The sequence below is a fragment of the Alexandromys fortis genome, unplaced genomic scaffold (genome assembly GCF_014885135.2).
Source record: "Alexandromys fortis isolate MF-2015 unplaced genomic scaffold, M_Fortis_MF-2015_v1.1 scaffold_1, whole genome shotgun sequence".
NCBI lineage: Eukaryota > Metazoa > Chordata > Mammalia > Rodentia > Cricetidae > Alexandromys > Alexandromys fortis.
Genome location: NW_026067927.1, coordinates 7,326,861 through 7,350,627, shown reverse-complemented (window position 1 = coordinate 7,350,627; position 23,767 = coordinate 7,326,861). Strand labels below are relative to the sequence as shown.

Sequence of the window (23,767 nt, the reverse complement as noted above, 5' to 3'; positions counted from 1 at the left end):
AGCATGAACAGATGTAACATATATTAAAATAATATTTTACAACCGATGGGCTCTTTAGGAAGTAGGGTATAGTGGAAAATATTAGGAAACTGTGAGCTTGCTACAAAGCAGTGGTTCTCAATCTTCCTGATGCTGTGACCCTTTAAAACAGTTCTCTATGTTGTGGAATAAATACAATTATTTGTATTTTTTTTTGCTATTTCATGACTGGAATTGTGATACTGTTATGAATTGTAATGTTTACAACTGATGTGCAACCCCAAAGGGGTCATGACCCACAAGTTGAGAGCCACTGCTTTAGGGCATGACTTGTCTTCCAATACTGAATAAGCTTGTACATAATACAATTTGTAAAGTTATTAAAACAATGTGTATGTGAAGCAAGTTGTAATGATATGCTGTCACTCACATACACACACACACACAGAGAAAGGAAAGACTAGCAGACTGAACTATATTTGGAAACTAAAATATCTTTATTTGACCCTAACTAAAATAAAAGATACCTCAAAAACATATAGGTTGAGTTTTCATTCTCCTTCCTTTGACAATTGCAGGGAGGAATGTCACAACATTTTTTTTTCATATGGAACTCTGATATAATAATATTTCAAATGCCTTTGTCAATGTTTAATGTAATGATAGCTGTGCAAGTATCTTCCACAATAAAAATGCTTTCCACAACACTTTGGATTACAGTCTGAGAAACTACAATACATTGCCTTGTTTAAAGGAAATGCTAACATTTGCACATAGGCAATCTTTTTATGAGGTGACTTTAAAAAAGAAATAACAGTACTTAGCAGAGTGGTTAGAAATGAATAAATTAAGCCTTTAGAAAATCATCTGATAGTTCACCAACATCACCATTAGAAAATGCAGTTTACACCATGCTGTTTGTTAATGGGGTTGCTATAATAATAAGTAAACCTCTGGAGTATATTTCTTATTCAATATGCAGTTTGACTGTGTGGACCTGGAGTCACAGGGACTAACAAAAGAACGTGATAAATTTTGCAAGTGGTTATAATCATCAAATTGTTACATTCTGATATTATTTTTATTGAGCTATACAGTTTTCCATCTCCCCTTCCTTCCTCCACTCTCCCACCTTCCCCTCCCCTCCACACTGCCAATTCATTCAGGAAATCTTGACCTTTTCTGTTTTTTTTTTTCTTGAAGTGAAGTTAAAAACTTAAGTGAGTAGCCAGGTGTGAGCCAGGTAGGGGCTCACGCTGATCCCAGCGCTTGGGCAGTGGAGGCAGGAGAATCACTGAGTTCAAAGTCAACCTGGTCTATATTAATGAATTCCAGGCAAGCTGGGGCTACACAATGTGACTGTATCTCGAAACAAACAAAACAAAACAAAATCCAAAATGTTGAAGTTGGTGTCAGACATTTGTCATTTTGACCACCAAAGGGGTAACAGCCGCCAAGTTCTGTGCCTGTCCACTTCTCCCCTTATCAGCCCTTGCCTCACAGGTGCAACAGATGACAGATGTCATATCAATTATAAAAAAGATATGAAAAAAGAAAAAAAATCTATTTGGGCATATAGCTCTTGCAGAGGATCCAGTTCAGGTTCTGGCACCCAGATCACACAGCTCACAACTGCCCATAATTCCAGCTCCTCGGGGATCCAAAATCTCTGCCCTGCACAGGTAGCTGCACTCACCTGCATACCCACACACCTACCCCCAAACACATATACACATAGAAATAACTGAAAATAAATAAATACCTTTATTTCTTAAGGAAAAAAAAACCTAGCCAGATGCTTCAGTTTTCAGTACACTTAGAATTCAGGTAACATCCTCCCTGAGTCCACTTTATCCAAGGATTATGACAGAGTATGGGGGCAGTGCCACCACTTTGTCCTGTCTGGTTAGACATCAGCAGGTAAGAACAGCCATTTCCAAGAATCCTTGCACCTCACTTTTCCTGGCTGAGCAATGCTCGGTCACTGGGACCCAAGGAACATTCTGATATTCTTAACTGCAGAGTTGGGAAAGGAATTCATTCTGGATTGAGGCTTCTTTTTCTTGACCTAGAATGGGGATAGGTCAAGAAAAGAAAGTTAAGAAGAATGGTATATTGTGTGTGTGTGTGTGTGTGTTATAGGCAATGAATCTGATGTAAATCTTTCTCATCCAAACTCAAAAATATAAGTGGTAAGAATTTTGAGCCAAATACTGTCTTGAAAATATGAAGATGAATTAGGTCTGCTAGAGTATCAGATTAATCAGGCAAAAGTTGTTTCTAATAATCAGCAGCAACAGTAATGTGGCAGTTTCTTAACACAATAGCATTCACTCAGTTGTTTTCACAAAACCAAGCAATGCTATTTTCCCATACTCATTTCTGATGTCTGAAAGCTCCTCTTAACTGAACAAAACCGATGACATGTGTTTATGTCCGGTCACTGAGCTTGTGTTAAATTACCACTTTGAGCCATGTGCTAATTTTGATTTGACATTTTCTTGCATATTTAGCCTTAATTCCCAAAAGAAAATTGATGAAGTCCTAAGCATCTACTTCCAGGAATCACAACTGTACTGTAGAGAAAGACTGTGATAAAGCCAAGCGGTGTATGGATTACAAATAACAAAATTTTCAATAGGATTTTTGTGAGTACTGGTTATCACGGATGATATGGCTTCTAAAACCTGTCCTTTACACTTGAAAGGAAGTTTTTCCAAAATTCTCATCATTAAAGCTGATATAATCATGACCCAAGATTCTCATTTTCTCACAGTCAACTTCCCACTCAATTAATGAAAAGTTTTTCTTATTGTGGCAGGAAGGTGATTCTCCAATGTGCAGATTATTCTGCTCAAATCTGTATCTTTCAGCTAAAACGTCATAAACAATCGTGTGAAGGATCCACAAATCATACATAAAACATCAAGGAATAAGTATATTTTAACCATGTAAATAAAGTCAATGTATCATCTAGAATATAGTTCCTTTTGGGACATTAATACTAGTACACAAATATTTTTCTCCATTTCTCCCTTTTCTCCAATCTTTTTAATAACACAATTGACATATAATAATAACTTACTCAATAAGTTATTGTCTCCACATAGCACTATTAAATAACAACAGCAAAAAATCTCTTTTAATGTTACCATGTATGAATAAAACCTTCTCTTTTTTGAAAGTAAAGAGCAGAGGTCAGGCAAATGTTTGAAGAATAATAGGAGAGATATTCTTCAGAAAGAAAACTCTACAAAGACTGGGGCCAAGTGGTAATGATGACTTCTGGAAGACTCGTGACCTAGAAAGCTAGTGTCATTTCTCTTCTCTTCTAGAAAAGTCTATCTTCTGTTGAGATACCCACAGTACCAGAGGTGAATAGCGATGGAGACAAATACCATGAAGAGTTTGGGAATAGTGTTAGAGTCTTTTAGGACAGTTTGCTCTTCCAGAAACTATTAAACTATTTGAATTAGGATCTTTGCTAACATCTTTCTATTTCTGGACTCTCTTTCCCACAACAGTCTGGTCCCTCAGTGATCTCATCATTTATATATTTACTTTTATACTTTCAAACTGTTATTTTCATCTCACTGCAATGCAATAGGCTGTAAAGTCGTTATGTTTTTACAGTTTATAGACTGGTAACAAAGACTAAGAGATTTATGTAACTCCCACCCCCCTCAGTTGAGTTTCAGCTGAAGAGTCCTGGCTTTAAGTCGGCCTGTGTTCTACCTTCTGTTTATAGTATTCAGTGAAGTATGGGAGAAACCTCAGACCAGCTTAGTGACCAGGGTAGGCTTCTGAGACATTTGCCTCAATGGTCACATTTACAGGACTTATAATGACAGATCGGATTCTAAAATTCAAATTGTTACTCCTGATTTGTTGCGTATAAGCCAACTTATATTTCCTTGAGAGTGTTTTGTCTTTTTTCCCTCTAATTTGCTAATGAAGAATCCTTGATAGGAAATTATGAACCCAGACCAGTGACCTTTGTATATTATCCCAAGGGTTATGGTCATGTGATGTCATATGGCCTGGGGTTTTTCTGATAGCTTAAGAAGAAACAAAGAAATTAACCATGCTCTCAAACGTCAGAGCGGAGTTTGTAAGAAAATGAGGTTGATTAAAATTTATCCAGAGGTTTATAAAAATGATGAAAGAATACTTTATTCCTGATATTAAGAAGCCTAAATCCTAATTATTTTATTTAGAGAATCATCTTTACTTAGATCTCCCATTTTAATGCTTATGAATTACTAGAATATTCAAATAGGTGGATTCTAAATTGAGAAAAGATAATACTTCTTACACTGAGTCTTGTCTGTTCTAGAAACTTTTAACAAAGTATTGTAGTCTGGGCATCTTAAGTCAATAGTATTTTATTTTTCAAACTACCAGATGTTGGGAAGTCTGAGACCAGTATGCCAGCAAAGCAGTTTCTGATGAGGCCCCTCATTCCTTGACTGTAGATTGCTATCTTACTGTCTTTAATTGTGGTTAGGAAGGGCTTTCTGATTATCTTAGATTTCATTTGGAAAAGAAGGGCAGACAGGGCTCCTTTTAGTCATTCAGCCTATAATTTTGAGGAGACTTGGATTCCCGAATATAATTTTAGGGGGCACAAAACATCCCAACCTAATACTCTGTATCCCCTTTGTATTTCTAGTATTATATATACACATAGCATCCAAGGGTGATATTGACCCATAAGTAAATTGAGAGCCCTGTGGCTGTGCTGTGCTTATTTCATATTGGTCAATACAGTGTGTCTTATGTATCTAATTCTGACAGTAGTATTAATAATTAGATAATATCTCTATCCAATGCTGAACATTTTTTCCTTGATATATAAATGAGTTTCAGAAGAAATCACACATGTTCATTCTAAATTTCTATTTATCATACAGGGTATATAAACAGCCCAATATTTAAAAAAATATTCTATTCATGGTGTAATGGTATTGTTTTATATCTAGGTGTCTTATATTAAAACCCCAAATAATTTAGATTCCATAAAATAAGTAGACTATTTCAGAAAATTATGGAAAGCAAAACTCATCCACTGAAGGCTATTCTGAATTTATATGGATGAAATAATAGGTTGGACTAGCATAGAAGAGTTTTATAACATTCAAATATCCTCAGTCTCTCTTCAAGCTTTCCATGTTTCCTCTATATATCATGATATAAAATCTAGGATGGTTGCCTCTGTACTACACATATGCAGTTCTTTTTTTTTCTTATTTCAAAAACAGTGTGAATTTTTACATAGAATATATACCGCATTAGATATTTAGATAGTCTAAACATTATTTACAGCAACTGGGCAGTTGTGACAAAGGCTTCAAATTGTATGCCCAAATGCTATACTACTTTCTATAAAGGAGGACAAATGATTCAATTCTCACGCCTTTGAGTTCCTGGAGCCTATAAAGTACAGAAAGAACAGCTAGCTAGCACTGCCCTGATAAATATCCAGTACTGGAATGTTCTTCCTGAACAGATGTTTCCAAATTATCTCACAGGTTACTCATTCTCCAGAAAATTTATCACAAACTCAAACTGGCAAAGAAATATATAAAATAAACTTCTTTAGAAGTATTGGAGCCTTCCCTGACACAGCTCAGCTGGAAAAGAAAAAAAACTTCAACTGAGTCCCTTTTTCATATTCAAGTCTCACCATTGTGAAATCATGTAATGTTACTATGGTTTTACTTATAACATTATTAAATGACTGCAATTATTGATGATTTAATAAGTTTCTATGAATGATGACATAAAGTCTGTAATAAGCAGGCACTCTAAAAACTGAAGTCTATAATTAGGCCTTTGATAGAACTAGGGGAGTTAAATAACACAAACAGAATTTATAGTTTGTTCCTTTTTTTTTTTTTAATGGTTTTTCGAGACAGGGTTTCTCTGTAGCTTTGGTTTTTCGAGACAGGGTTTCTCCGGAACTAGCTCTGTAGACCAGGCTGGCCTCAAACTCCCAGAGATCCACCTGCCTCTGCCTCCCAAGTGCCGGGATTAAAGGCGTGCAACACCACTGCCCGGCTTAGTTTGTGCTTTTTACATATAGGTAGAAATGCATCACTATCCGATACTCTTCACTAAATTAGGATTACATTTTGAAAAATTTTGACTATCGTCAATAAACAGTCCTATTGATAGTACCTACAAAGAACCAAAGACTTATGGGCAATTTACTTTTCTTTTCACATTAATTTCTTATATACAGGTACTTCATTGTTTTTCTACAAAGAGATAAAGGTTTGGTGTTTATGAATTAACCCAGTAACAATAATGTACACTAAACCACAAATATAACAGTCTGTAAAATGGTTCAGTGGTTAAAGAGCTTGCTGTGCCACCAAGAATATCAGAGTTTTAATCTCCACCAGTCTCTAAAGAAGAAAACAAGGGTTCTCCCAGGGCAAGTTAGCTAGAGAGACTACCTGAACTAGCAAACTGTGGGTGTGATTGAGAGACCCTGCTATAAAGACTAAAGTGGAAGAAGTGTTGATGAAGATCCCCAAACCAGCCTTGAAACCTCCAGGTCTGCTTGTAAATACATGGAGAGAGAGAGAGAGAGAGAGAGAGAGAGAGAGAGAGAGCAAAAATCAGTGCAAGAAAATTCTGAAGAAGTTTCTTGTCTTTGTTATTTAAATTTAAAAATGGGATAATCAAGGAGCTTTGTTGGAAATATATTACACTGTGCCAACTAGTTTAGGTTAGAGGTTCCAGTCCCTCACAGTATAACCACCAAATAGACATGGAACATACATTGGAAAAGGGGCTCCTTGGACATCAGTGATTTGCCTAATTCTCATTTACTGTGGCCTCTGAGCAACTTGTTCCATCAATGTTTGTAATAACAGCAGCACAAAAAAAAATATTAGAATTACTAGAACCCAGGAATGCCTGGAAATTGTACTTAAGAAATTTGGGTATGGAAAGTGATAATTAATCCAGCAGGCATTTTTAGCTCTTTTTAAGAGTCAGAGTATATACAGTACGTGGGACAAACAAGTGTCTGCCCAGATGTTTTACAGCTAACTTTGGAACTTCAGTAGTTCACTCAGCCATTATTTTACAGTAGAAGGGGCATGGGTCTCATCTCTAGGCACTGTAGATTTGAAGGCTTTATCATAAATACTTCCCTACCATCAACATTTTGTTGAGACTATTAATTTCTATGTTGTGACATTCTTGAATCTTTTGTGAATTTTTTGATTACCCTATAGAGTTGAGATGGACTTTTCCCTATATAACTAGTAGTCACTGTCTGAGTTTTATTTGTAGCTGAGCCATTACTAAACCAAATGTTATAACTTTAATTGTTTGATTTGATTAAGGAATTTCTCAATAAATAAACGTCAATAACATTAAGTAGCTTTTAGTACCATCCCAAACTCTTTAGTGGTGACTGTTAATTGGTAGAGGATTTAATAATGTTATCCAGCATTTTGCTGGTCTTTGAATCTAGTCTAAAACCTGAATATGCAATTTCTAATGAATAAAAAGCTAAAAAGATGGAAGAGTCACAATTTACCTAAAGACAGTTATCTAACTACGTATTTAAGTCATTATATAGTTAGTGCATATGGCGAGAAGATAATGCTGGCCACTCCACTTAACTGAAAATTGTATGACACACAATTTTATCAAAAACCAGTATTTCCTTAAGCAGTAATGAATAACATGCTGCCAGCACACCTAACATTGGCCCGAGTTTGTTGTGTTATATTATATCACGTGGCAATGGCTAATTATCATAAGTTGTCTACTAAATGTGATAGATTGTCCAATTAACTCTTCATCAGCATCAGTTTTTGAGGATGCTACCTATTGAAACGGATGGTGGTTTATGACCTCCATGTTGCATATGTATCTAATTGCTCCTAAGACAATAATTATTAAGTTTCCTGGGCCTCATTCAGTCATTTTGTTTTACAAATTACGATACCTCAGAGTTTCCCAGTTCATTTGGCTTCATAACTATGAGTCCCCAAGGGTTACTAAAGGTCTGTTGTACAAAGTAAGCATCAAGGAAATCTACAAGGAGATCATAATCTCTCTGTTCTGTAGGTTTTCCATCGACCGCCACACTGACTTGGAGAGACAATTCAACATCAATGCAGATGATGGGAAGATAACACTGGCAACCCCACTGGACAGAGAACTAAGTGTCTGGCACAACATCACCATTATTGCTACTGAAATCAGTAAGTGTCTGGGTTTGTCTCCTCTTTTTGGGAATATATTCATTTGGTACTGATTGATTACACTATAAAGGCTCGGTCCCGTTTACATATGTTGTTATTGGGATTTATTTCATTGTATCATTCCAACACAAAGCAATTTACACTCTAATAAACTAACAAATGTTAATAATATATATTATAGGGAAGTGTTTTCATATCTGCATATTTTTGTATTTTTTCTTAATATAGACCATTAAAATAATTAATAAAAATTCAGCATGACATTTTTCTTAAAGCTATGTGTAAAATCTGCTGTTTTATAGGGAATCAGTTTGTAGTGTTAATAAAATAACACTTCTGCCTGCCTTTGATAATGAGGATTTTTTATACTTAATGAAGCTAATACAATAGGTTCATAGTAAAAACTCATATGACACAGTCTTTGTAATCATGCATGTTACTTCACTAATTTTTTTCCCTAAAAAAAAAATGTGAATGGGAGGATTCAAGTCCCTGTTAATGACACAGGAAGTCAAACATGGTGGTGTTTTTTCATGACTTCAGAGTTGTGAGGAAAGACAGACAGATCCTGAGAGTTTGTTAATTAGTCAGTCTAGCTAAAACAGCTAGTTCAAGGCTCAGTGAGAGATCTCACCTCCAAACATAAGATAGGGAAATGACGGAGGAAGACATCCCACAGCCAATCTACGCCCTTCACAGGTGTCTGGATTGGAAAGTGGGCATGTGTGTTCGTGAGCACATGTGCACACGCACACACACTCCAACACACAAAATATAAAAAGAACACTCTTTTTACTTTATTTCCAGTCAAAATACACATGGCCTAGAATTAAAATACATTTCTGTGAAAGACATGATAAAACCTTCAAAGCTGCCGAAATTCAAATGAGATGATACTGAATTCGAGAAGCACTGTGATAAAGAAAATGTGAAAAAGGAGGTAATATTAATACCCTTGTTTTTAATCCATAGCAAAAGAAACACGTTGAAAGAGGAACATTAATAAAGCATAATGGGCACTTATGTATACCACAGAGAGAGTGCAGAGCAAAATTAGAGCTATAGACTCTAAAAGCCACTTTTTGTTCTCGACTAGCAACTGTGAAAACAAAGGAAGCATCTCTGAGACATGGGGATGGACAGATAGATACCCAGGTGTATAGAAGGATGCATCTGTGAGGTATGAAGAGTTTCCTGAGTGGAGCCTTGTATAAAGAATTGTCGCTGGATGTGGTGGGGCAAACCTGTTATCCTAGCACTGGAGACTTGGAGAGAAGGAGATCTGGATTCTTTTTTCTTTTCTTTCTTTTTTTTTTTTTTTTTTTTTTTTTTTTTTTTTTTTTTTTGACAAGGGCTACATGATGAAACCTTGTCCGAATAGGAAACGTACACAAAAGAATCTAAATACAGAAGACCAGCGTCTGTGTGGGTTGATAGCATATTTAAATGGAGAGAATGCCTGGGTCTGGGTAGACACGGGGCTTGAAAACTGACTTGACTTGCCTGGTTGCAGATACTCTTTTCCCCCCTCAGGCCTTAATGTGTCTGCAGTTTCTTCCCTGTAACAGTAAGGGAACAGTAAAACAAAGCACATCTTTTGCTTGTCTGGGATTATTAGAAGTGTTAAGTCCATTCAGAAGTGTACAGACATGAAATGCTTATAATTTAGAGTGCTCAAGTGCCATTATCACTTTCATCTTTTAAAAGAGAAGAAAACGTGAATTCCATTGCATTAGCTTAAGACCATTTAAAGCCTGAAGGGGAATTTAAAGCCTGAAGGTGCTGAATTCAGTTGGGCTCAGGGATTTTGAGTTGAGGTCTCCTCAGTTATATAACAGTTTACTCATAGACTCTTTATAAGGCATATAAGCAGTAGTTACTTTTAAAATATATTTTTTTCCTGAATAGAATACAATCTACTCAAGTTAACCTTAACCTCTGCTCCAATTTTAATGAGAACGATGCCTCTGTTTTAATATTCATCAAGGTTGTCCCAATTATAAGCAATCATGTACTCTGTTCTAAGGAACAAAAGTAAATGAATTCACCAAACAGGTGTTTAAGAAACATTTCAGGGCAATCTAGAAACAAAAGATTCATTTGCAAGGAATCTCAAAATGAGAAAGACAAAAGAAAGCAGATGTTCTGGGGCAAGGAGCTATTAACTCCAGGAAGACAAGAGTACCAAAGCCCTGCCAGGGATATGCACATCTTTCATTCCTTTCAGTGTGGATACTACAGGGAGTAAAATAGCCCCAAACCCAGTTTTCTTAGTTTCCCCTCCTTTGGCCCTAGAAAGAGTCCATTGTGGTGGGCTGAGATATCCATAAAGATAGGTACAGAGGTGAGAAAAACCATGAATGACTGAAACTCAATCTGGTCCATGTTGTTAGTAGAGAGAAAAAAAAATGCCAACAGGGACTTCCCTTGATGAATTTAAGATAACAGTAAAAATTATTTTGAAATAAAAATGAAAAATAGCCCTTGCTATAATAGTGAAACAGCTAGTTAGTATTAACATGATTCGTGCTGCAAATATAGGAAAATCAAACTAAAAGACAATTAACAAAATAAGACTTTTTGGAAGCGTATTATAGTAAGCACTCAGATTTGCCACTGACAAAAGTGTAAATAGGTCTCTCTCTCTCTCTCTCTCTCTCTCTCTCTCTCTCTCTCTCTCTCTCTCTCTCTCTCTCTCTCTCTCTCTCTCTCTGTGTGTGTGTGTGTGCGCGCGCGCATATCCATTTTAGCTTGACTGATTGGCAAATGCCTTCTGCTCTGTCTCCTGGTGCTGAATTCAGTTGGGCTCAGGGATTTTGAGTTGAGGTCTCCTCAGTTATATAACAGTTTACTCATAGACTCTTCTTATCCTCAGTCCCTTTATTTAATTTCATTGAACTTGATGAGTAAAGCCTCAATGACCTTAATTGGTTTATTTCAGCCAAGAAAATTAATTTAGGTAAAATTGTTAAATGGTAACCTATTGCCAATCTGATTTTTTGTAGTCATGTTCTTAATGCTAACAAGAATGAGAATATAAAAAAAAATTAACTTTTGCATTTAAAATAAATTCTTGGTTAGGCATAAATCTAAAAACTTTAAATGACAATTAATTGTAGCATGATTTCTAATTGGTCCTAATAAATAAAATTTGGAATCAGATATTAGGGGGTGAAAGCTGAGAGATCAGAGAATTGATACAGCCAGCCACTAGAGAGACCTTTTACCTCTACCCAAATTCTCAAACCAAAGGGGCACTCCTGCCGTCAGACAGCCTTGTTATCCAGACTGCTCATCCAAACGACATCTGAGCTCCTATCTTCTCCCTCCTTATATTCCTCTCTTTGCCATGCCATATCCCTTACTGTCTCCACCTCTATGTTGCTGGGATTAAAGGCATGTGTTTCCCAAGAATTAAGATTAAAGGTGTGAGCCACCAGCTCCTAGCGATTAGTGGTTTAGCTGGGCACTGTGATCTTCAGGTAAGCTAGGTATCACTGGAATTAAGCTATCCATTTTCAAAATCATAATGTAAAGTAGAGGAAATAAGATCCTGAGAACTTAGAAAAAGTGGAATAACTGTGAAAATGTTTTAGAGAGTTGTGACTCGGTTTGATTATGGAGTGTCTAATGCAATATTTATCTTGACAGCCATAGACTCTCACTTGGGAAATATATTTCAAAGGGTGTTTGTTGTATTTAACAGGAATATGAAAGCCATCCAGGACAACAGAACCCCACAGGAGAAGGTTCTAATAATGATAGAAAAATATTCATTTCCAGGAGAATCATTTAAAATTCCTGTCGGGATGCAGTCTCATCAGAGAAAAAGATTTAAACAAATGAAATGAATTTAAGAAGTGGATTTTAGGCAAGTCCATCTGTTACCTATTTTGTGAATGGAGACATCATCCTTTATTCTCTTGTGCCAGATTAACTTAAATGAGACCGAGATAGCACTCGGTGTGTATTACCAAAGTATTTCAGTAATTACAGATCGAGCCTGCCATCCTGATCAATTGGAATGTCTCATGAGAGCCCTGTGCCTGGAATTAGATGCCCACGTGTTAGCAAGAGATTAGATAGGAGTACTAGACCTCTGCTTGCAACATACCCATCTCCAGAAACTATACCGTGTAGCTGTTGTTTATTAGAACAGTTAGGACCCATTTGAGTTCAAATATGCTGAACAACTTAATAGTGGGATAAAATTATATAAGCTATATAATGCATTTAATCCTTAAATAACCCCTTGAAAGTAGGTAGTGCTATATAGATATCCAAGACAGTAACACATGAACATGCTGTAAGTGACTTGTTCAGGATATTGTACGAAACAAAGGTTGGGGTATAAAAGAAAATACAAAATCTTCAGTTGAATAATCTTTCTTTTTTATATGCTGCTCAATCTGAATTCTTGTCATTAATTCCTATTTCCTAATCTGAGTTAAGAAGTAAAGAAAGAATGGAAATTTTAGGTCAGATACACAATAAATATATAATATATTTATGTATATATAATACATATTCAAACAATATTAAGCACAAGCACATCCTTGAGCATACTCAGTTAAAATCAGTTCAGGACTGAGAAGACAGTAACATGTTTAGGTCCTGCTGGAGTCAGGATCATATGACACATATTCAAATGTTTAAATTGACTGGCTGGCAGAATTACTTCTCGGGTTCTCTAGCTGGGCACCATAAAGATAGCATGCTCAACTTTCTTCAAAATGTTTTCTCAGAAAGAAAGGAAGGAAATAACATTTGAAGGCATTTACTGTGCAATTAAACCCGCATTTCAAATGATAATACATTTCATCAACAGTCAGCCCTCTTTTGAAAAGTGCAAGTGTTTTCACATAGAGGGGCCTGACATGCCAAGCAGCAGTTATTGTCAAAGCAGGCTGTCTTTTACTAAAACTTATTTTTTTTTAAAAAGGCAGGGGTTTGAGACTTTTCCAACTAGAATTTTAACTCCAGATTAGATTTAGAGATTAGAGGACACAATACAGGTAGCTCACAGTTAAGAGCATTTGCTGCTCTTGTAGAGTACCAGGGATTGATCCATCAGCCAAGTAGCAATTCACAGCCATCTAGAATTCTCATTCTAGGAACTCCTATGTCATCTCCTGATCTCCCCCAGCACCAGGAACCCACACGGTCCACACTACAGGAGAAGAAGTTATATTTCAAATTTAAAAACATAGTTCAATAAAATAAAATAGCCAGGTCATGGTGGCATACCGCCTCCCCAACTCTGGAGGGAGAGTCAGAGGCAAACAGATCTTCGTAAGTTTGAGGCCAGGCTGGACAACAGACTGAGTTCTGGTTAGCGAAGGATACACAGTGAAACCATGTTTTAAAAACCAAATAATATTAAATAATAAATAAATATTAATGATTAAAAAGTAGGAATGCCTTAAAACAAAAATTATATATATATTGCATCTTTTTTAACATAGAAATAGTTCAATAAAGTTTCCAAGCTAATAGAAAAAATCATATGCATAAAATAGAAACAAGTAATTGTTTAAAAATCATAAACAAAAGATAGTTCTTCATCTGTCCCAAGATCTAGCTTTATTAAATTAGTTCTACAATAGATAGATTCCAGAACCTACTCTTCACAGTGTTGGATTCATCACCCAACGTCCAATGTCAGGTGGTCATTTGAACTTATAAGCAATGAAGACAGGGAGGAGAAAGGCGGGTGTTTCATCTCATTCATCTTACGATTTGTCTCCGCTCACTGTGTGGGGTTTTGCTATGTACTTACTGGACTGAATTGGACCAGGACTGGGAGTTGAAGAATGTGAGTTGTTTTTCATGCAGCTATAAGAGAGATACAGAGCATTCGAGGACTTTGAAGAAACTTAACTGTTTAGAATATCCTTTCCAGGGAGTTTCCAGAGACACTGAACCCCGATTTTAAAGACTGGCCTCTGCACAGAACTTGATGGTGTGGGATCTACAGTGACAGAACTCTAGAACTGTGTACACGGGAACTCGCAGTTATCATTTCCAGAAAGCATGCGCACTACTGCTGGTTACCTGAAAGTATCCCAAGCAAGAAGCATATAATTGCCCATTAAATTAATATCTTTGAGTTAGTGATAATGCATTGTTCAGGCCCACTACAGTGAAGCGCACACAGCATTGCAAAAGAAGCTTTCACTAATGATGGCTGAATCTCCCAGGAAAAACACTAGTTTGATAGCATTTAAGGAATGTTTTTTTTTCTTGGCATAAAGCCAAGTTGCTAGAATAATTGTTTTGTTCAACCTAAGTTGCTAAATAGTATGTATTGTATTTTTGCCCACTCATAGAGAAGAGTCTGGGGTTTTAGAATTAAGTGGACTTGAAGCCTTGGCAATGACTTGGCTTTCTATCTCTAGGCACAATATTCCTTTGTTTCTGCTTTCAGTTTTCTCGTCTGGGAAATGGAAATATTAATTACTCTTGGGTATAATCAGAATTAAATTTTAAGAGATAGTGTTATGCCTTTTAGTGCAGAATAGATATATCTATACTCTTTCAAAGGGATAAATTCTTCATATGTTCTATAGTTAATCCTGTCTTTGGGTTTTATTATTTTCTGAAATTAAGATATTTATTTAATCTGTGCTATCTATTCTTCATTTCTTTCCCTTCCTCACAACAATAGAAAAAGAAAACAACAGCGAAAACTTGGTAATTGATCAAAGCCTGCTTGTTACTAATAGGTGCAGGTCTTTCTTGTAGGTATATATATTTTCACCCAACTCACACATCCTTGATTCAAGCAAGGTAGACTAAGCACTTATTAAGGCATGGCTCCCAAAGTTAAACAGGCATGTGTTTATATACTTACATGCTAGTACACGATGATTAAACTGAAGACTTTTTTAACATCAAGAAAGGATTCACTATGCTTCAATGTGCATATTAGGTATCGGAGTCAGGATTAGCACTTCACTAGGATCAGTATCATTTTTGTGTTTAGTGTAGAACAAGAGAGTCCACATCCATCTGTACCACTTTCACAGAAAAGTAGAGGCAATAAGCGCTAAAGTGGACATTGATTGTTCAAATGCAGGTAGGGTAAAAGAGCTCTAAGTGCCTAAGAGGCTCACTGGAATTATATGCCTGTGCCAAATACAATGATTTGGGAACATAGTTGCATGCCAAATGCATTAAAACATCTAGAAACGCAGATAGGCATACAGGTATTATTAGGAGGAGATCAGGGTTCTCATCCAAGCAGGACAGGATGAAATGAATGTTGCAGTTTGAATAAAAGTGGCCCCAAAAGTTTCATGTACTTTAATGCTTGTTTCTCAGTTAGTATTCTTTAGGGAAAGGTTAGGATGTGTGCCCTTGTTGGAGGAGGAGTATCACTGGAGGTGGGTTTTTAGGTTTCAAAGGCAAACACAGAGCACAATGTCTATCTCTGCTTTATGCCTGAGGATCAGGATATAGCTCTCAGCTACTTCTCCAGCACCGTGCCTGCCTGTGCCAATATGTTCCCAATCATGGGACTAATAGACTAACTCTCTGCTGCTGTATGCTAGGTCCCAATTAAATTCTTTCTTTTATAAGAGTTGGCTTGATCATAGTTTCTCTTCACAAAAATAGAACTGATTAAGAGAGAGACGAAATGAAAAATTAAAACAGGGAATATGAAAGGGATAGCATTTTTTCTTGGGAAATGAAGTAGCATCCAAAGAATTTCCCAATGGGGAGGGATTGGAGGCAATGTCATTCTAAGACAAAGGGGCATGACTGATGCAGGCTCAGGATGAAAGCAACATTGTGCGTAGCTCAGGCCAGTTTTCTTTTATTCTTGTTGATTCTCCTGCCATGTTTCCTGGGGCATGGCTTTCATTTTATTTCTCTGAATCTTGACTTGGGAATTTCTCTTTGATTATCTTGTCAGCCTGTAACTATCCCAATAGTTTATTTGTGCATCTTCTTCATCTCTTTTTATTCATTCTCTCTCTTGCCTCCATTCTATTCCAAATGATAAGTGTATTGAGAATGATACTACAGACTTGAATCATGTGATCTTTGCTGTGGCAATATAATTTATAGTAACCCAGTAATAACCCCATAATAATCCATAACGGGGCATAAAAAGAAGCTTGACCCCTTCCTGGCCTCTTTAGAAACCACTCTACCATTGGCATCACCTTTTCTTTACCTCAGAAAGAGCACAGAAAGTAGGTAAATAGAAATTGTGAATTCAGATTTTCAAGTGCATATGGTCCACCCATGGCATACTGTTGTCCCTAGGATAGAGTACCAAACCCTAGGATGTGAGAATTACATTATGTATCTAAACAGATGTATACAAACATAGGGCAATATTGGATCAATTTACCCCCAGGTTATGTTTTCCCTATAAAGATGGAGGAATCATTTTTATATATATAGACCAGAAGAAAAAGTACAGTTACTTACAAATACACTAGTCAAAGGAGACTTTCAGGAGTTAAAAGAGCAGACTTGGTTAGCCTCTATGCAAATAAAAATAAACATAATGATTTTCTGCATTTAAGTTTTTGGGAAATGACTTAACTTCAAACTGTAGGTTCCTTATAGAATTTTCTCAGCTAGATCAAGTTGCTGTGTTTCCTATGCATTACATGTATAGTGCATCCAAATCACTAGTCAACTCTAAGTATTTACTTTTATAATCTTGAGATTTTTAAAAGCGTATCTTTAAAACAAAAAAGTAGTTACATGCCCAAATCTTATGCATCATTATATTATTGCTATGTTTTTTTAAATCAGTATTTTATCCTAAACACCCAACAAAATGCTTGAAAAGTTAGCTAGATGAAGGAGTAAATCAAGGAAATACATTATCAGCATTAGGAAGTACCCTACTGATTCTGACTCTATACAGGCACTACTAATCAACTGATGGAAAAGAGATTTTTAAATATATATCACTCACTTACGAATTATAAATTTCAGGCAGAAAAGCACACCTGTGTTGTTGCTATCTAGAATTTTTAAGACATTATTTTTTCCTAAGTGACTGACTGAACCCAATAAGAACAGCAAGTGTCAAGGTGCACTTCTTGTAGAAAAATTGTGGAACATTGATTGTACATACATTGACCTCTTCTGGAGTATCAACCAATCTGGGGAGTCAGAGGCCACCAGAAAGGTGCTAGAGGAGAGGAGCCCTGGGTCTCCTGTCCCCCCCACCCCCCAAGAGTCAGGCCTTCTGATCTAGTAAATGTTATTTTTCATCCCTTCAAGAGCCGGGAGGCAAGCCTGGAACAATGCCATCCCATAATTCATTACCCAACAAGTATGTTTATCATTTAATCTGATCTGTATTGAACAAGCGGCAGCAGGTTACAGAACAGCAAAGCCGAAAGAATGAAAGTGCACCTTGTTTTCTGATTACAAGAATCTTTAATCCAAAGCTTTGGGTCTGAGGCTAAAAATAGAACCTTGATTCCCTTTGAATGTCCCCGGTCACCTGCATTTCTGTACCAAACCAAGTGGATGGGTAGAAAGATGTTAGATGTTTAATGTATAATAACTTGGGTTGGTATTTGCTAGTCAATCTGTAGTCACCTTTATAAGGGTTATATTTAGGGTTCTGTAGGACAAAGACTATCCTCAATGTAACCCAAGTTCAAAGACTATTCTGTTAGTCACAGGAAGTGCCACACTAACTCAGCTAGTTACTGCTGGTGGTGTGCATACAGCAATGCTTATTAGCTAAGAAAAGAGAAGTGGCCACCTTGGAGTTGCAGCAATTTTGGAAAAGAATGTGAGTTGAAATTGCGGTCAGTACTGGGTACTGGTGTTGCCTACTTTTAAGTGTGAAACCCTTTCCCAACCCAAACAGCCAAAATTCTGTTAGCCTTGCCAAACACAGCAGTTCTTCTTGCACGTGTATCAACTTTCTCTAAATCTTCACCAATAAAGAGATGCCTGGAGCAAAAAGGGCTGGCTCCTTTTAGTAGAGTTGTTTATGTGCCTTGACTGTGTGTTCAAGCTAAACTCTTCATAGCAAGAGGCGGGACTAAGCCCAGAGCACATTCTAAAGATGAAGAATGTGGAAGGGCATAGATACAGCCAAAAAATAAACTCAAAGGAAATGATGGCTATTTTTGATTTTAAGGCACCAAACGCACAAACGCAAAGGAAATTAGGGCTCAGGATCTGAACATACATTCTGGAGCAGGATCCGTCATACCATAGAGAAGGGAAGTGGGGAACTATGTTTATGAACCAACATTTGGAATCATTTAACAAGGCTAGTTAAAACAGATCACTGATAAAAAAAAAAAAAGTGTTTCAACGATGCTCCCTTTTTGGATTAATGTTGCTGGTTTCAGTGTGAGGAGTGATGTTAGAGTCCCAGCAATATGACTTCAAATTAAAAGGAAAGCTGGATTGGAGGTGAAATTTGAATACTCAGAAGTCTGTTTCAGTTTAAAAGTACTGATTGAAGAGGAGTAATTGTTTCTGGAGACTGTAAGTCCTATTGACTAGCACACAGAGTGGTGAGAGTGTCCCGCTCGCTCTGTGATGCTCAGTGCTCTGATCTCATCTAAGCTTGCTAATGTGATCAGCTCTCCCATAGTGGTGGGTCCCTGCCATCCATTCTTTTCCCCCAATGAAGCAAAGACAAAGTACAAGCTTACCAGATAGATTGAGGAGTGTGGATTTGATCCTAAATCTGTCTTACTCTCAATCCCAAGTTCTGAATTGTATTATATATCTGCTCATGAAGATTAATAAAGTGTATGTAGTTCACACCAATAAAATTCAGAGTGGGCCTCTGTAAAACATGTTTCCGTCTGCTCACACCCCTTCTTATTTCACCAAATCTTCATGAGCAAATACAGGTGAGAGCAATTTTGATCATGAAAAAAATTTCCCATTATTCCCAATTCTAGGATTAACACCTTTTTCAAAAAATTCCTCATGAGACATTATGGAACACACTGAAGAATCCATAGTTTCTCTTCCCACTAAAAGTACTGAACGGGTCTGGCTGGGATGGATGAGATCCAGAGGAGCATGAGAAATTTAATATTTACATCTGTGAAGTCTCCTGCAGAGGAATTTTCACTCTTAAAAAAACTTTGGCTTCTTAATTCTAAAATGATTTAACTCTGAATCGAGGGCTTAGATTGGCATCTAAGTGATTTTGCTACCCACTAAGATAAGCCAGGAATGTTGCTGCAGTTGGCGCCACACTCCAGCTGTTATAATTTCACCGTGAATACATGATAATGGGCTAGAAGAAAAAGACACAGAATAAAATTGGATAAAAAGTGTGGAATAGAAAATTTTGGACACTGCAATCAAAGAAGTATGAGTTTCAAGAGAGCTGGTACTAACAATATTTTATCTCTACATGGACAATTTCTTGACCTGCCTCATTTTTAACCAGTGAAAATAAACGATGCTATTTAATATAAGGCTAAAACTCCCTCTGTCAATTCAGGAAACCTTTATTATGTTATAATGCACATGAGTGTATGCATGTATCCATGTCACAAAACATATACACTATTTTTAAACAATGAAATGATAAATCCTCTGAGTGTGCTTTTCAGGTGAATGCATGCACACCATGTTCAACATACAGTCAGCTACTCTATTTTTAAAAAGCATTGCTTTCTTGGCTTTATTTAGCTGCTTTGTTTAACAATCAAATAAACAACTAACACACTGTGAAAAAATATGTGTATGGAAAAAATTCTTTACTGGTGTTTAAATAAAATTTGTCATTAGATTGCATGTTAGACACAGCATCTAACTCTCTTTGCCTGTTTATATTTCAATATCTTAGGATATAAAAATACCCACACTGAGTCAGCACTTGATTTCCTGCTGAACTGTTTTTCACATTTCCAATATAATTATGAAGCAGTTACAAAGATACAAAGATGAACTCCATCAAATACCATAGAAACACACTTGTGTTTATTTCAAAGAAGGCAAAATGAATATAAAGCAGAAACTGATGTGGAGTGACTACTCAGGGTACCTAATAGCTAAAATAAATTTGAAAATATGTAGATGTATACTAGAAGAAAATGGTTAGACATGGATCATAAAAAGCAGTTCCATATTCTATAAATGACCCGTAGCGTAAAAATATGAGACCTTAGAGAAAATAAGAAGTGCTGATTTCATAATCGTTCTGTGATCTTTGTCCTTTGAATGAGTGCTTGTGTTTGCAATGACGTCTATCATAAAGAGCTTAAAGATCAGACAGGCCATTTCTAAATGTACAAAATAAATATAGAATGTGTGCTTAAGGTATCAGTGATTCCAACTAGGGACAAAGTTTGTTGAAAGCCTAGTTCTCGTCTCCATGGAGTTTCTGGAGTGAAAGAAGCCCCTGTGGGCAAGGGTAATATTGCCCTGCTAGAGACAAGAATCACACACACCAGCATGAGTAAGGAGGTGATGAATTCCACCTAGGTGGTGTCTACTCTAGAGCTCTTCACGGTCAAAGTGGGAGGTACTGCATGACAGATCATAGGCCACTGGACAATGGAAGAACATCCAGAAGGTTCTTCAACATTGTGATGAAAATGAGTGGCGTGTTCAGCTTGATCTGGTTTCTTTAGCTTTATCTATAGCAGCTTTAAATGTGAGCATTCCACAAAGATCTCCTGTTTTATTTATTATATGTTTTTATTTATTTATATATTTTATTCGAGATGCTGCAAGTTAGTACTGAGTGTAAACACTTCCTTTTTTCAGTCATCATTCCCACTTTAAGGACTTATGTTTGATATTCTTCATATGTGGGAAAATAAGGGAATCAAAATGTTTGTTGATTACATGGAAAGAATAACATAAAACATGTAGGAGAACATATAAAATTCCCCATTTTAAATTCAGTGTAGTTGTCTTTCTATAACTTGGCTTTCTATTACTCTCTTATAAAAATTTTGGGTGGTTTCTAAAGGTAAATATCCTATAATCATGTCATCTGCAATAGAGACATTCAGACGGAAAGGTTGCAGGAGCTATCAATCACATTGGAAAGGTAAACTTTGTTCTTGACCTTGGTGCAATTCTATATCAAGGTTTTCTTTATTATCTCATTGGATAGTGAGGAACTAAGATTTCTTTGTGGCTATTCAATGACTCATTAGTGGCTGTAGCCTTGCATGATAATACAGAGTACAGGCTTAAGGATGAGAAATTTGGAGAATGCAATTGGCTACAGGTCTGACATTTGGGAGAGGGATAAGAATACTTGTTAAATTTTAGTCTTTGTTCATTATGAGTATGCTGTATACTGTAATATTTCCAAATTTATCATGAGTCTAATAAAGGTCATTTATATAAAATAATGAAATATTTGAAACTTATTGGGAAAAAAATCTTTATCCTCTGCACCAGTGATGCAATAAAAGCTAGGGGACTCGAGAGTCTAGGAATTGTTTGTGGAATTTCAGGTAAAATTATCGCTATAAAAATATGAATACATTATTTGTGCTTTACACTATCCTGATCACATAAGTGACAGAAGAGATTTTCCCTGATCCATAAAACAGATTGCTGCAATTGCTAAATGGCTAATGATATATATGCTTGCATATTTTTGTTATCTTTGAAAGAAAATAGTTTGAATTACTAATATCAAAATTAAGATGCATAAAACAATATGAAAACACTAATGGATAGATGATTTTAGCATTGTTCAGTTATTTTATATAAGTAAAAGGACTTCAAGACCAAAGTTTGTTGGGGGAAGACTGCTTGTTGGTTCCCAACTGCTCAGCCCTGAAATAATCACACAAAAACTGTATTAATTAAATCACTGCTTGGCTCATTAGCTCTAGATTCTTATTGGCTAACTCTTACATATAAATTTAACCCATCTCCATTAATCTGTCTATTGCCTTGTGGCAGTGACTTACCAGCAAAATTTTGGCATCTATCTCCAGTGGAGCTCCATGGCTTCTCTCCAACTCTGCCTCCTTTCTCATAGCATTTAGTTTAGTTTTCTCCGCTTACCTAAGTTCTGCTCTATCAACAAGCCAAGGCAGTTTCTTCATTCACCAATTATATTCACAGCATACATAGGGGAATCCCACATCAAAAGTTTTTAAAACTGCTACGTTGGGAAGACATTTATTTACTGAATTAGTTTGAGGTGATTAATCTGTAATATTACTACAAAATATATTTTCCACATGATTTCTTTTAAGAGTAACCCCTTTAAAGTGGGGTCCTTATACTGACAGAAGTGCATGTATCCTTAGTAGGGTTTTTGGCACAGAGTAAGTTCATGGGTTGAATATGAAATATCCTCTCTAGGATTAGGTATTAAATGATTGGTTTCCAACTGGTGAAATCAGTTTGGGAGATAGGCCCATGCTTGGGGGACATGTCTTTGAATATTATATAGGGTTCCAGGTTTCTTCCTTTCTCACTGCCGTACGTCCTCCTTAAGAGGAAATAGCCTGTCCATAACAGAATACTACTGCCATTACATTCTGTCTCAGTTCAGTAATGTGGGCTGAACCTTCCGCAAAAATCAGTCAAAATGAATCCTCCCTCTAACTTCTTTCTGTCAGATATTTTGTCAGTCATAGAGAGTAATTAAACAGATACATAACACATTCCCAATAAATTCTTCCCATTAACATCACAGTGAATGTAAGGCAACTCAAAAAATATATTGGCATTTTAACTTAACTTTCTAAGATGCTGCAAAAAAGTTTGCATTTATAGGAGACAATATTGCTCCCAGCCCAGATCTAGACTATTGGTATTGCTAAATTCCCTTTACACATATTTTAATTAAAATATTATTATGTCATTATATCACTTTTCCATCCCTTTACCTCCCCAGAGTGCCTCCAAAGTTCCATCCCTCCAATCCCTTCCATGACCCCTCCCACACTATGAAATAAATGGCCTCTTTTACATCACTGTTGTACATATATGTACATGTATATATTATGTATGTGTGTGTATATATAAGCACCAATATGTCAATATAACCTTCAAAGTCTGTTTTTGCTGTTTGTGTGTATATGGTTTCAAGTCTGAACACTTGTATTGTATGTTAGTACTCTTTCAGAAATGCATAGAGAGTTAAGCATGTGGATCCTATAGAAGTGGAAAAGACTCAGCAACATCCTTCCAGAGAGAAAGACGAGCTTTAGGAACAACCCCTTAAGTGTTTTTCAGAATATAACTGGTTCTAAACTAGGCAGGTGATCTTTGAAAAAGGTTATTACTTACCAAAAATTGCACACCCAATCCATATGTCTTTTATTCCATGTTTAATCCACTTTTTGGTGATTATTTTATACAAATTTAAAATGAGGTGTGAAAAATATGAAGTGATAATAACAGTGGAGCTGATGCTTATTCTTCAGGCATTCATTTCTTGAGCATACTTTTGTTAGTGCTTGACATCAAGCATTTTAGGGAGTGATCATGTACTTTTGTAAAACTGCCCAGTGACTGGGCATATTATCAATATTATCAAAATTATAAATTTCAAAAATTTTTATTTTCTCTCCTCTCTATAAGACTGCATATCTAATTCATTACATAAC

At 36.3% G+C, this 23,767-nt stretch overlaps 1 protein-coding gene across 3 annotated transcripts in view; it reads left to right on the top strand.

Annotated features, from left to right (window-relative positions):
- The window catches only part of Cdh8 (cadherin 8), a 334,360-nt gene that overhangs the window by 219,346 nt on the left and 91,247 nt on the right, over positions 1-23,767 (top strand). For all 3 annotated transcript variants that reach the window (XM_050144038.1, XM_050144039.1, XM_050144037.1), the window contains exon 7: positions 8,074-8,210. In XM_050144038.1, the coding sequence (XP_049999995.1) occupies positions 8,074-8,210 (137 nt within the window). The remainder of the gene's footprint in view (positions 1-8,073; positions 8,211-23,767) is intronic.